General features: G+C 40.0%; 1 protein-coding gene across 1 annotated transcript; it reads left to right on the top strand.

The window, feature by feature from the left end:
• Positions 1 to 548: 548 nt before the first annotated feature.
• Positions 549 to 11,572, top strand: ACAA2 (acetyl-CoA acyltransferase 2; the record flags this gene model as incomplete). The annotated part of the gene is made up of 8 exons (XM_010295988.1): positions 549 to 677; positions 2,395 to 2,511; positions 3,917 to 4,064; positions 6,053 to 6,228; positions 7,204 to 7,333; positions 9,599 to 9,669; positions 10,311 to 10,465; positions 10,922 to 11,572. Coding segments are annotated over 8 exons (1,011 nt in total), but the record flags the coding sequence as incomplete, so codon positions are not given.
• Between the last annotated feature and the right edge of the window lie 3,994 nt (positions 11,573 to 15,566).

A 15,566-nucleotide genomic window follows, 5' to 3' on the forward strand; every position in this document is an offset into this window, starting at 1 on the left:
GGCCTGTTCCTCGAGCTTGTCCAGGTCCCTCCAATTACAACATCACAGTTCTGAAGTTTTGCAAAGTGGATATTAAGCAGCAATGGTATCTCTGCATTTTCCAGACTGTCTGTTTTTTGGGGGCCTTCCCCTGTTAGTGGGGAATTTTAATTTACCTTGAACAATTGGTGCTTGCCTGTTAGGATCTGGTCTTATGTCAGTCTGTTGTGTGTATGCTGTTGTGAAAACAAGGGATAAGGGAAAACATAAGATGATTAAGTTGCTGACTTCAGTCTTAACATCTGTTGTCCCATTTTTGGCCTGATGTCTAGCTTTTATGACACACAGTTTCTTTAAACTGCATGTTAAGACATTGGCCCTTTTTGATCCTATAGGACGGTGTCTTCTTGAAGTGAATCAAAGTACTGCTTATGACTAGTAGGATTTCTGTTGAATGTACACTACCTTCTAGCAGTGGTGCAATTACACCATTCTGAGTTTTCATCAAGGCACTTACTTTCCAAAGAAATTAAGAGTGTAACAAAACCTCCTGTTTCTTCTATCTGCAGAGCTCCGCAGATGCGATTTATATTGCAAGACATGTTGGTTTACGCGTGGGAGTTCCTGTTCCAGTTCCAGCCCTCACTGTCAACAGACTTTGTGGCTCTGGTTTCCAGTCCATTGCCAGTGGATGTCAGGTACAAAGCCCTGTATTTCTGTATTCATTGTAACCTTTATCAGAATGTTAAAATGAGAGGAGAGACATGTGTAGGAACATGTGCTTCGTGTTTGGGATGACTCTTAACATGGATTTTTAGCTACCACTGGTAGAGATTTCCAATTGTCCAGCATGGTTTTGTGCAGGAGTTCAGCCTCCACAGTGCCGTATTTTGTGGTTGGTTTTAAAAATCATGATTGTAGCTATTTTGAGTTTAAGATAAGGAATGCAACAAGTGTTAGCCAGTGAAATAGAGCTCAGCAGCGCAATAGTTGCATTCTGTGATCCTGTTTGTATGAATTGGAATTACTGGGCATCAGAACCAGAACTGGAGGCTTTCATCTTCTGATCATTGCTTATATTCTCACCAAGCTATCTATGTAAGCAGCAACCTGTGCTTTTTAAGAGTCTTTTTGTTCGAAGATCCAAACCCTCTCATGAGTTAGATAATTTATAGCGTCATTTCTTCTAAAACAGAATAAAATCAACTTCTCTTTGAGTGGTTGGCCAAAACCACGGAGTAAGATGGTACGGTGATTTTTATTTCATTTGTTCGTACAGACCAGGGGTCTACAACTAGCAGTGGTCTAGACTTTACAGAATTAAAGGGTATTTTATGAATATTTGAGCAACCACATAGTTGTGGTGTTTTGGTTTTGGGTTTTTTATTTAAAGTTCCCATTGGCTAGAAAACTGTTTTAGATCTGATCCTCTAGAGGAAAAATTGTGGAAAGCAATGTAGAGTTGAGGTTACACATTTACAATAATAGCCATCTAAGTCTTTTTTTCTACTGCTTTCTGCAAAGGCTATACACACATTAGTTTACACTGGAAAAAATCTGTTGGAGAATTTGACCACTTATATTGAAAGTATGGTTGTGAGGTCTTTTCTAAAGACAGCATTTCATCAGTGCAGCTAATGTTGTGGCATTTCACTGGCACACAATGAAGCTGCAGCTTCTATTTTGAGCTGCTTAAACGTGCACAAAGTTTTTGGTAACTATAGGAAGCATCTCAGCATGTATTAGTACAGATCACTCAAACTAATTATTAACTAGTCATCTCAAACACATATCAAGATAATTTAATCTGCTTCCATTCCAGTACACAAATAACCTTAACTGTTCAACTGAGTTGATCATTTTAAGGAAACAGAATTTTTGAGTACTCTGATGGTGCATTTAGGAATTAGGGCTTTTAGGTTCTGTGCACTTTGCCAATGGTGAATTAGTGTGTTTTGGGGGTTTCTTTTGGCAGCTTATCTAGCTAATGTTTTCTAAAATGATGTCAAGGTCTAGTTTCAGGCTTTGAAGTTTAATTTGTGTTCCTTTTGAGAAGATCAGGAGCTCAAAAATAAAAAAAAAAGGCTCATCCATCTGTGAACCCAACCACACAAGCATGGAGATGCTTAATGGCTTTCTTAACTCCGTCCTGTCACATGTGTGCACCCACATTCTCTTCCTCTCTCATTTATGTAATTGTTCCTTGCTGAAAGGAGGAAGAAGGAACACATAATGAACGAGATAGACGTCAATCTTGGTAGAAGGGTAAACCCTTCATAAATATACACATTGCTAAGCTTGAATTCGTTCTGTGTGTGGCTTTGTAGGTGACAAGGTGTTTTTCTAAAACAGTTGTTACTGTCTTACAAAAAGAGCAATCTAAGTCCTAGATCTGTTTTGTTTTTCTGTTAACAGGAAATTTGCCTTAACGACTCAGAAGTTGTTCTGTGTGGTGGAGCTGAAAATATGAGCCAGGCTCCTTATGCCGTTCGAAACATTCGATTCGGAACCAGATTAGGAGCAGAACTCAAGGTCTAGTAGGTTTTTTTTACTTTTTTTTTTTTTTTTACCCTGAATAAAGTCATGTTTACGAAGCAACAGTATCAGGCCTGTGGACACTATATCTTTGCAAATGAAATATTGGAGATTAGATCTGGATTTAGTTGTTCAAAGCATTTATCCAGTATTTAGACATTATCAAAACAGTAGGTTCAGGCAATTTTGTTAAGCGTGCCAGTTTTCTAGCTTTTCCAAAACCATATTTGCATTCCTGTTCCATGTTAAATGTGTCAATAAACTCAGACACAAAACTTAGTTCACTTGGTACATCCCATCAAAGTACTGTATATAATATAAAAACTTTTTCAGAGGCTGCAAAGTAGAGGCATACACAGTTTAGGTAAAGCTAGTAAGGGTAGCAATAGGTAGATAGACTGGTAAAGAACATGTATGCCTCCAAGTTGTAAGCATCTGCCAACTGGAAACTTGAAGTGAAATCCATTGAAAAATAAGTTATTTTTCCATTTTCTTCTGAAGAGAAATCCTTGGTGAATACCGTGGGAAATTTGCAACAGGATCCAGTTCTGCTCTGATAATTACTATTTACTCAGTGGGTCATAAGTGACATCAAAACGGTAAATTAGGATATTTCAGTGTTTTAGCCCTTTGGTTTTTCTGTGCTGTTTTTCCCTTGTGAAGGTGGTGAATACGAAGTATGCTTGACTCTGTTCTGTGGCCTCAGTTCCTATAGAGAACACCTTCACAAGGTTGCTGATACACTGAGTCTCCATAGGTGCCACTGAGTTCTTACCATGAAGTAATTGAGTTATACAGTTGCAGGTGAATGAGTGATTAATCTTGCAGAACTTTAGTGGTGACGGAGAGATGACAAAACCCATCTGGACTGACTGGGCTTGCTTTTATCAGGTTAAGTGAAGTTAGGCTTGGGTATTTTCTCACCTGAGATGTTTTACCCACAGAAACCTTTGACTCAAGTAAGGTGATTTTACCTGACAGTCGAGAAGGAGCCAAAGAATCAGTAGGCTGCTGTGCCTGTTCACAGTTCCTCACCTTTCCTTCTTGGTAACCAGGAAGACAGATGTGTTTTTTCATGGATCTCTAATAAATAATTTATGCAGCAGTGAAATATGCTGAAATGCTAAGAATTATAAGCTTTTCCCAAACCTCTCGGGGCCACATGTGAGTGGAAAGAACCACACTAGAGCACAATGTAGATTAACTAAAATAACACACAAGAACTTGCATACTGTTTTGCAGTGGTTTTGTTCTAATTTAAATAAAGTACCTGTAGGTAACCTGAGTTAATTTTACAAAGAGACGTTGGTCTTCAGGAGGCTGCTGAATCCTTAGAAGCTGTGAATAATAAACATTAATATTGCTGTGCTTTATACTTTTCTTTTCATAATGTTCCATGCAGTTGGAAGACACATTGTGGGAAGGTCTAACAGATACGCATGTTAAAATACCTATGGCAGTTACAGCTGAAAATCTGGCTGCAAAATACAACATCACGCGAGAGGACTGTGACCGATACGCATTCAAAACGCAACAGAGATGCAAAGCTGGTTAGTAAATGTAGGAATGGAAGTCTTTATATGACACTAGTTTCAAATCTAGTCAGTTTTTAACATTGATTCAAAGTCTTTTTTAAGTTTTTTGTAGCTCGTGCATCTTCGTGTAATTTGTCTTTTGCTTGGCAGATACTGTAGTTCGTGCTTTTGCATGCCCTGTGATACACGTAGCCCGCTCCTGTGGCGTTTGACTTTGAATATACTGTGTCAGGTGTTGTGCCTATCAGCATGTTCGGTAGTGAGCCCCTTTCCACTGGCTTTTTGCAGTTCCTAGTTCAGTAGCTGTTCAAGCAGCAAATGCTGTTGGCCTGTCACATGTCACCTCCTGCCTGAACAGGATTCGTGTTCCTGAATGTAGTTTCTTGGTGCCCCTTTGGTGGGGTGCCTTGCCCTTGTCTTCCCTGGAGCAGAGCAGCGTTGTCCCAGGCCTGCCTGACTCCTTTCTTTCCACTTCACTGCAGAACAGTCCTCTCCCACAGTGACCCACATCCTCGTTGCATGCCAGCATGTGCTATAATTGATCTAAATCCTTTTTCTTTCTTTTGCAAATCATGTGCTATTCTACAGCCCTTGAACAGTTAGAACAGATGGAATCTGAAGAGGGGATATTTGTTCAGCACCTGTGTTTAAACTGTTCTCTGGGTGCTTTACATGGCCAAAGTCAGAATTCGGAGGTATTGGGTTACTGTGATATTGATTGATAGCGTAAACAGGATGGTAGGCCCAAAGCCAGTGGAATGTGTAGTGGTCACCCTGGGACTTCAACGTACGTTGCAACCCAAAGGTGAACATAAGAAGCAAAGATCTAAGCGTACTTTTAGATTCTAATGATGGTGCTTTTTAACACCTGCTGTTCTTGAAGGAAGTTTTTGTATTTTTTCAATGGGTGTAGCAGTGCTTCTTGTAACTCTTCTCAGTCATGTGTTACCTTCCCTGCTGACCTTGTTAGCTAACTCCTGCCATTCCTGGAGCCTTTGCTAGAAACTGTGCCCCTGAGGAGGCTTTGCTTCTTTCTTGTTTTCTAGGATCTTGCCTTGCTGGTTTTACTTCTGCTTGTTATGACCGGTTCGTCTTATTCCACACTAGAGAGAGAGTCCTGTGGCTAATCAGGAAAGAAAAAGATGTTGCAGAATATATTGAGAAAGTTCAGAGGTAGATAAAAAATATCAGATATGGCAGTTTCAGTGTCTTAGTTTTAAGTCCCTTAGAGTAGCATTTGTGGAATGATTTGAAGTGGCTGGGAGTCTTGGTTCAATTGGTTCAATTTGGGAGACAGGAGTTGTTTTGCTTTTAAATCTGTGTATTCACATCAACATTGTGGACACAAAGGTCGTGTCTAGTTGCCTGAATATTGGCATCTAATGTTGTCTTAGGTAATGTGGCCAGATGCTCTCATGGGCATCCTAGATATGTACGACGTCTTGAGTTATCTCAGGTTGTTTAGGCAGCTGAATCCCATTCTAAGATTGTGACTTCACTGAGAGATCCTGTGTAGGAGCAGCTTGGACAGGGTTTTAATTGATATCAAATAGATATGCTGGTGATGAACAGAGAAAATATGGCTCAGGATTTTTTTCCACATTCCCCTCTGAGTGTGATTTACAGCTTCTCAGCCCTCTGATAAGTGACAGAATAAAGCAACAATACAAGGGAATGTGTACCAAAAATAAACCTAGTGGTTAAAAAAAAAAAATAGAGTTCACTTATTTAAAGCTGAAATAACACTTCATATTTGAGACTTTCTTTGGAGAAGTTTGACAATGTATTTGTAGGGGTTTTGCCCAGTTTCTAAAAAAACAAACAAAAATAAAACACCAGCCAGCCTATTTAAGCAAAATAAAGCATAAACAGTACTGTCCCTGAACTCTTGGTTAAAATAGAGCAAAAGTTGTGTGCACATGAAAATAAGATTATTGGTCATACTGCGCAATCATCTTGATATTTTTATCAGAGTCCTTTTATTTTCCTTTTTGTGGTTGCAGCTCATGATGCTGGTTACTTTAATGCTGAGATGGCACCAATTGAAGTGAAAACGAAAAAGGGGAAAGAAAGTATGCAAAAGGATGAGCACCCAAAACCCCAGACCACTTTGGAACAATTGGCAAAACTCCCATCTATCTTTAAAAAAGATGGAACAGTGACTGCTGGGAATGCTTCAGTGAGTACGTCAAAGCCTTGGGTTGTGAAAGTGTCACCTCTAAGGTTCTCCAAATTTATTGTAGCTGTATTTATGTCTCACTGAGCCGCCTTTGGCTGACAGCGGTGTCTCCTGATGAAAATGATTTCTAATTCTGCAATTTAATGCCCCTGGTTGACTATTCCAGCCCCAAGATGGCAGGGCATCCTTCAATCTGCTCCTCTGTCCTAAAATTTGGTGCTGTGGATTTTCACTGTTCTTTTAGTGAGGTATTGACACTTCCTCATCAGCCTTCAATTACGCAGTTGATACCTGGAGCACCTGTGTAGAATTAGCCATTCTACATTCTTCTGGGGGCAACAATTGCTGAACATTTGCTTTACAAATCATGCATTATATCAGTGGGCGTGCTGCGGCTGCTCAGGTTTGTACCACAGTTAGTATCCTCTGTAGTCCAAACCACATTTTGCTCTTACCCAGAGTAGCCTGGGTGCTTAGCAGCATGTCATTACAGACTGTTCCCCTTACAGTCATTATCTTAATCAATTGATTCATGTTCTTTGGGCCAGAAGGACCACTGTGATCATATAATCTGAATTCCTGCCTAAAATAGATCATAGCCACAGTAAGTATGAATTTCTGTGAAGTATCTTTTGTAATTAATAGCACATACATTATCCAATATTAATAGTGTCCTTGCAAGTCTACAGAATATTTCCAGTGTAAGGGAGACCTTAACTGGCAAAAATGTATTTTACTTTTCTGAAACATTGAAATTAATTAAACATCTGTATTTAACTTCCTTTTGCAGTCCACAGAATAGTGAAAGATTGTGGTTTGTTGTTTTGAATAAACTAATACAATTGTCTGTTAAATGTTAATAATAGTGTCTCGGAGTCAAGCTCTTTTTGAGGGGCATATTTAGTTTAAAGTGTGGGGGTGTTTTGTTTGTTTGCATTTTCTCCACTTCTTAGTGCTTTTCTCTCTTATTGCAAGGGGGTATGTGATGGAGCTGGTGCAGTCGTCATTGCCAGTGAATCAGCACTTAAAAAGCATGGTCTTACCCCTCTGGCAAGAGTAGTAGCTTATCACTCAGCTGGCTGTGACCCTTCCATAATGGGCATTGGTAAGTTGCAATAAAGCACATTATTTTATAGCATCAAGCAGCATTAAAATATTCTTGTGGCGGGCATTCTGAAGGAAAGAAAGGGAGGCTGCAGCGTGCTGAGTCTGGTAGCTCTGAAGACGTCTATGTGGCTTACTACAGGGACGCTGTCCGTTCCACTGCATCAGTCCCTCCCTCTTACCCAGAGGGGCTGACTTACTCCTCAGTTAGGTTAAAGGGGTATGTGCAGTGCCTGACCTATAGCGTTAGCACTGAACTATAGTCCCCCAGGCACCTTTTTTTTTTTTCCTTTTTTACTTTCTTAGTAACTCAAGAAAATTTCTTTCATTTTTTTTTGAAACATTTTTTTTTCTGAAATTCACCCTAGTTTCCAGTAAGCTTTAAATCCCATTATTAAATGTGTAACTGTGAGTTGTCTTCCTCACCTCTTGCTAAAGGAGTATTGACTATGTGTACACCTTTCAGCAATTACTCAGTTTTCCAAGCTAAGAAGGGATTCCAGGACACACATGTCTTCAGGTATTATTTTGGCAAACCAACTACTCCTTTTTTGTTAGACCCATATTTTATGCTTCCTAATCAAGTAGCTGTTAACGCAAACAAACCCTCAAAGCCAATCCAGACACCCCAGGATTTTTCTCTTCTGCTTAGTTTGTAGACAGCATTGTATCCCAGCATTGCTTTTCCTTTCTGCTGTTCTGTTCAGAGAGGTCATTGTTGACTGGTTCCATCTGTCAGTAGAAATGCAAATGAAGCATTGTCAGATTTGTTTTCTTGATCAGACTATCTAACACAACCTCCAAAGCAAATGTAGAGGGAGGGTTTCTTTCGCTAGACTTCATGCTATCATTGTGCTTTCTAAACCAGCGCATTCTTTCTAGGTCAGGCAACTCTTTTAGCTTGTTTAAAAACTTCATAAATCATATGGAGAAACAGTTAGTAGCCTAACTCCTTAACACCACAGCTTGTCCCCGGCAACTCAAAAAGACCAGATGAGATTCATCGACATGACAGCAACAGATCTGAGAACAGGAGCTCAGACTGAGCAACTGCCCTTTCACATACTGACAGTGATAGGGAGTCCTGCCTCACAATGGCTAGTGAGAGAATTCATTATTTAAAAAAAAAAAAAAAAAAAAAAAAAAAAAAAAGAGAGAGAGAGAAAGGGGGGGAAAAAGTCTAGTTGGCTGTCATTAATGGTCTTTGTATTGTCCCCATGAGATCCTCCCATTACTCTCACGCGTAACAGGCATACTAAAATCCATCCGTAATGAGATGCATTGAGAGTCTAGTATTAGCCTGCCTGAGGCTTTCTAATAATCCACTGAGCTTTGAACTGGGCCCTTTCTTTTAATTTTTCTGCGTCTGGTCATTTCTATCAATTTTTTTTTAATTCTTTGAGCTATGAGGTTTCAACACCATTTTTGGTAGTGAGATAGCATTTAGGACTGTTTGTGGTTTAGGATTGGGTTTTTTGTCTAATGATCAGCCTACCATCTAACACCTCAGTATTTTTGTCCTACAAGCACATATCTAGTTAGCCCTTCCAAATTATCTTTGAATTTCTCCTTCGTTAGGTAGCTGTACTTTGAGATTAATCTCCCTTAATGGATTATACTAGGTCGTAGATGCCAGCTTTCTTCCAGACAACAATTTCATTGCCAAACTCTGGAATATTCTCAAAAAAAAAAATCTTACTGTCTTCAGCTGACTGGGACCTGAGTCCAAGGGAACATTTTATTGTTAGTTTTTTTGACTGGAAGATTTTCAGATAAATTCTATTAAGAACACCAAAACAAGAATACCCATAACTAAACGCATGACCAGCAAACTCGAGAACAGCCTGCCTTTTTCTTTTTTGTATACGTGGAGGTTGCAAGTTGTGAGGAAAGAATAAGCTGAACCAAGAGTACTGGGAAGGAGAATGCCTCAAAACTGTTGTGAAGTTATTTTATTTGGCTGGGGACTGTCAGTTCTCTTGACTTGAAAGCTGTGAGTGTGTTTACCAACTTAGCTGTGCAGCAGTAGTGACACTCCTAACTTTCCCTGGCAGTGTGTTGAGAAAGCTGCCAAAGAGTTTTGAGATTTAAGAGTTCTCTTACCACCTAATAAAGCAGGTGAGTAGCATATCCAGAATTCATTGGCTGCACAGAGGCTCATGGGAGGCAATCTGATCTGGCTTTATGAAGCTATCCTATGTATAACAGGTTTATAAGCCTTTATTTGTTTATTTTTTATTTAACTGTGTATACAATTTCCAAATAGGCCCTGTACCTGCAATTACTGAGGTTCTGAAGAAAGCAGGATTGACCCTGAAGGACATGGATTTGGTAGAGGTAAGGAGTTCTAACGTGAACACTGAGGTTACCCCTGATCTTTTTAGCAGAAACAGTCCACTCTTACACGTAGCCCGTCATCACAAGGAAGGCGTTTCCGCATGTCTGGAGCCACTGCTCCTAGCTCGCCTGCCTGACCTCGATCCATCTGCTTTCTGCCGCACAGTTGCACAGTCATTACAAAAATCTCAGGCACGTGGAAATTGAAAACGGCGTGGTAGCATTCCATGGGAAAAAATATCCTCATGTGACATGAGGTTTTACTCTGTTGGCTGGGCTGTTGATGTTTTAAGTTAGTCACACTTCTCCGTTTTGAACAAGGCCATTTTTTGTCAGAGTAGTAGGCTCTTTATGAACATACCACATCAGAATATACCATGCCTTTTTCTTTTTTAAATAAAATATACTACATACTTGCTTTGTATCACATGTGCTAGAAAGATTTGAGTTTACACTGGGCTGGCCTGACAGTTTGTATGTTGTCTGAGTACGCTTTTATAAACGCAATGTTGAACATTTTTGTCAATCAAAATTACCTGGAGAAGAAGCACACCTCATTTAATTTTGTGTGCATGCACGCTGCTGAAAGCTTGTGTGGAAAGTCAGACATGAACAGTTGTGTTGTTTCTGTGATGTTTTAGGTGAATGAGGCATTTGCACCTCAGTATCTAGCTGTCGAAAAGGTTTTGGGCCTTGACCCTGAGAAAACCAATGTCAACGGAGGTGCCATCGCTATAGGTCATCCCTTGGGTGCTTCAGGATCACGGATCACAGCTCATCTGGTTCATGAATTAAGGTACGTATGTAGCCAGTAGCTGCTGGTACTGAATGCAATGCTGATGTATTTACACCTGCAAAAGATTTTTAGTATGGATACCGTGCAACTAAAATCTTCCAGTCTGCTAACTTAAAACTCACCACACTAAAGCGTACCGCTTTCTGTACAAATTTGTTACCTTTGTGCTGTAGTCCAGGTCCTGCAGCATGCCTCATATTCCATTCTGTTGTCATCGCAGGATTTTCTGCTTCCTCTAGATCTGATCCAAGCCCACAGTAGTCAGTGGGAAGGTTTCCTTTATTGAAAAGGCCTTCGAGCAAAGTCTGTTCTTTTCTTAACAGGGTGCATTTTAAAGGCTTTGTCATCACCTTCTTTCTCCTTTAGTCCATTTTCAGCAATTTTGACTCTTGGCTTGCCTGATAAGCTTAGTTTCATAAATGTGAATAATTTTCACTTGTTACTTTTTCTGTGCAGGCGTCGTGGTGGGAAATATGCGGTTGGGTCAGCTTGCATTGGCGGTGGACAAGGTATTGCTATTATCATTGAGAACACGGCCTGAGAGATTCTGGAAACTGCAATGTTGCCTGCATTACAAATTCCCTGAGAAAATTCTGTCTTTTGTGACATAAAGCATCACTTCCTGCCTTCATTTTGTGCCATTCCTGCAAGGTAAAGGAATAGCTGAGAAGTCTGAATTCTGAACAAAAAGTTTCATTAATGTCTTTATAACTAAAGGAAGTGTAACATCAATATAGTTTCACACTGATCAAGTCTTTTCTAATAGTCTCTTTTCAATCAAAGTTAATGTATTGCTGTAGGCAAAATTCTTTTAATTTCCTGAGGAAATTGCCTGTCAAACTTTCACCAATCCTGCCTTAAAATAGCAGTCAGTGCAACTTTTTAAGCAAGTATTGCTTAAACTATTCGTATTTCAGCTATTGCTGCTGACTGGCACATGTGCCTCTTATCCTCAGGAAATGTGAAAAATTAATTGGAGACCTTCTGAAGCATATACTGATTGTAGATTGATGGCTATAACCTGTACCCTGCTGTTTTGCAAGGGAAAAGAAAACGAGCGAAAGCTGGAATTGCCATTGTGCCTCCCAAAAGAACAATAAATGTAACAGAAAAAAAGGGCTTGGTGTTCTTCTGTTTGCTTGTTTATTTTAAAAGTAAATCACTGTGAAAATTGTTACTTTTGGTATTTGTTACCGTCTGGTTTTGGAGAGACTGTTTTTCCTGGCTGAGGAATAACTGGTGTTTACTTGATATTTTCTAGAGAACTCTAGCAAATCTGCCAGCCTTACAAGAAGGGGGTAGTTGCATCTAACTGTGGTGCTGCATGGTAACTGCATACATACAGCAACTCGCTTCTTACTTCCCTCTGACAGTGTCATCTGTATCTCTTGGATCGCTTAATGTGGGACTGCTCTTAGCTAATTTGAGAAGCGTGCATCTGAGCAAGTTGTCTTGCCTCTCACAGGCAGTGGAGTTCAAGTTATGAATCATTTGACATAATGCAGATTACATTTGGATGAAACAGGATCTCCATTGACTGTACTCACTGAAGTCCTCTGGGCTCGCTGTTCCATCAAGAGCAACTTGCAGCTTGCTGTGATGTAGATATCTACATTAGATACTCACAGCTAGTCGGACAGACGGCATTCTCCGTAGCTTGTACTGTGCTACGTAGGCTGAAATAGTAGCAAAGGCTTCAGCCTTTACTTTCTCATCCTCTGTCCGCTGTCAAAATATTGCTTGTCTACAACTTCTTCTTGCCACTCCACTGGCGTCAGCCGTGGCAATTGTGAAAGATGGGAGGTTATTCAAAACCTGACTGCCTAGCCTAGCAAGAAATTCAGGTCAAGGCAAGTATTGTTACACCTGGTGGCTAACAGTTGAAATATGCCGATCACCATTCCTGGGGTTTTTATGGATGCAGTGTCTTTAAGGACTGTAGAGATATTTAGCGCTCTTTATATGGATTAAAAAAAACCCAGCCATCATAACGCAGCAAACCCGATGTTCATCTAACACAATATCTGTTTTTATCTTTCTACTGTGTCTTAGTAAGTTAGGGTTACTGGGGTTTCTCTGTTCAAGGTAGAGTTGCCACATGGATTTTATAAAGCAGGATGTTTTCTATTCTTAGTTCTTTCCATAATAATCAATAACTAATTCCCTCTTCCTTCGTGACTGTGGATAATCACTGAACTCTTATTTTCAGAGAACTAGCCACAGTTTTTCCACCATCTCGTCCCTGTGTAGTAACAGTTCTTTCAGAGCTCATCGCTGTGTAGGTACAGTAAAGAATAATCCCCTTCATGCACTTTATTTTGCACATAATGTTTTGTTTCCCTCTTCTATCACTCAGGTTTTTTGAGATCTATGCGTAATTCTAGCTGTGAGAGTTGAATTTAGTCATCCTGAATGTATATTTTCTGCAAAATGCATCATGATGTCTACCTCATTTTCCAGATAACTTACGAACATGTTATCAGCGCAGATGATTGTACATCCTGCTAGTAACCTTTCTTTGCTGTGTGAGCCAACTGCTTATTCCCATATCATTCCATTTTTATCCTGTTCATTTCCTGTAAGAGCCTCTGATGAGGGGCTTTGTCACACTAAAGTGAAACTGTGAAATCCTTTTCCCTTAAATTACTGGGACTTAATGTATTGCACTTCTAATACATGCAAATTCTTCCACAGTTTCCAGGTCTTAAAGTTCAGTGTCTGCTTTCAGGGGCAGTAAGGGGAAAATGCTGTTGTTTTGGGAATGAATTTAATCTCTTTCTTTTTGCCTGTCTGTGGTCTCAGGTTCCAGCCTGGTGGTATAAACACTCTCTCTGAAGGATGACAAGTTCAGTTTGGTTAGGGAGAATGCAATCCCTTTTTCAAGTGTTCTAGTTAGGGTGAGTTCCGTGTGGGTTGTCCAAACATGTGCTTCTGCTCTCTTGTTGCCCATTTGAAACATGGCTGCTTTGTTAGACTGCTGCTAAAAGGGGTACTTTGTGTCAGTTAAACCGTTGAATGGTTGAGACCATTGGCAATCGCTCTGTGTGGGCTACCAGAGTATTAACAAGTGAGTTGTCAGTGACTCTGTATCCAGGGAGAAGTCCTGCTTCTGAAAGGTTCATGGATGCTCTGGGTTTTGGGGGAATATGCTGCATTTCTCTTCTGTAGCTCCTGATTTCACATTTAAGCTTAGAGCGTGGTATTCCCAGAATAACAAAATAGAAAAAAGACTAACAAAACCAGATCCTGTGCTAGGTTGTGCACAGTTTGCTGTGCTGCAGAATATTGTCTTTTTCTTACCAAGTTATTAGTAAAGATGAGCACAAGCATTGACATTTGATTCCTCAGCCAATCTTCCAAAATGTACAGGGGTGCTAGGATTTGGTCTGAGCCAAATCTGTCTTTACTAGCAAGTCCAGTCATTTATTACAGAATAAAAGCAGTAATAGCTGATCCTTGTACGTCATTTCAAAGTATGTTCTCCAGTTTCCCAGATACAACAATGGTAGAACTGTGTTTCTGCCTTTGGGAAATGAAGACATCTTACTGAGAGTAATCTGGACTAGGGGAATTTAATAGTGTCCTGGAAGGAGCAGAGGATACGGAAGAAATGTGTTAGATTTTAGAGGCATAATTACATACATTGAGTGTACCAACTACATACTTTTTTTTTTTTCTTTTTAGACTCAGGTGTATTCTTTATTTTTGTGTGAGTAGTCTCTATCATATGGTATAAAGAAAATGTTGATTTTGTCTTTCTTGAAATGCATGAGAAAAGAAAGCACTAGTTGAAAGTATTCATTGCCTGTGTAAAGCTGTGCGATATTTACTTACAAATGTAGATGTAGCTTTCTACCACAGGGTGGTGCGTTTTAAACACCCTGCAGATCTCACTGTATTACAGAGGCATTTGTCCTCCTTGTAGTAGCACAGCTTTTCTCCTAAGTGCAGGCTAAGGTTAACCTTGAAACTGAATCACCCAAAATTTCAGGTCCCTTTTCTCCTTTTGTGGGTTTTAAGCAGACAGGTGCCATGATACCAACACCCTGGAGCCTTTGGTGCCTCTTGATTTCAAGTGAATTGGAAAGCATTTGTTGTTTTGCAGAGTGGGTTCCAACTGCAATTTGGGAGGACTTGTTCAACAAGATGATGACTGGAGTACCGTATCTGGCAGAAGATGAAGAAGAGAATAGATAATATGATTCCTTTGTCCAGAAAAAAAGCTATTAAACCTTAACCCTAAGCAAGTGTGTGTGAGAGAGAAGGCAAAGAGACCTGATGGAGATGGACTTACCTGTTGCACTCCTTTCTGCATTATGTATAAGCAGTTCTGTTATGCTTCTTATGGAGCTTGAATAATTAAGATGGAAGTTGTATAGCATTAAAAAGAATTAAAATTAAATCTCGAAGCTGCTGAAGTGCCCAGTTTCTGGCAAGTCTGACCTTATTGTGAGAGCATTTCTAATAAGCTCTTCTTCAATCTGTAAATCCAGACATTTTCCATCTGGTGTGATGCTGTTAAGCTGGGCAGGCATCTGTCTCGCCTCTCCACCTAGCAGAGTCCATGTCTGACGGGGTCAGCTGGATGCTGCACAGGGAAGCTGAAGAGGATCTAATCCTTCTGAGAGTTCACAAGCTAAGGGTTTAGTGGCAGGGGTGCAGTTTCCCTCTTCTGAAAACAGCTACAAGGAACTACTAGCGCCTGTGCTGTCTTTGCTGTCTTAGGTACATTCACATGGAAAATGAGATTGAAATGAACAGGTAGATTGGAGCATGAGTTAAGTCTGAATTACAGGTGTGATTGTTGGTTTTAGTTTTATAATGGATAAGTATTCTTCCTGGAAGGTGAGTTAACATAAAAAGGTAACATTCTTAAACATATTTCAGGCTGCCATTTGATAACACATGCAGCTGTAGGGCTAGCAATGCCAGGTCAAAATGCTGTAGCCATAGGAATTGCAGGGCAGATCGGGTGCAAACTCAGGCTGCTAATCCACAGCTATTTGAAATTGTCAGCATGATAAGTTCATCCTAGCAGGTATTAAACCAGAGCAGCTATTATTTTTCCTTTGGTGGTCACGCTCATACTCTGATTCAGCAG

The sequence above is a fragment of the Phaethon lepturus genome, unplaced genomic scaffold (assembly GCF_000687285.1).
Source record: "Phaethon lepturus isolate BGI_N335 unplaced genomic scaffold, ASM68728v1 scaffold37031, whole genome shotgun sequence".
Lineage (NCBI taxonomy): Eukaryota > Metazoa > Chordata > Aves > Phaethontiformes > Phaethontidae > Phaethon > Phaethon lepturus.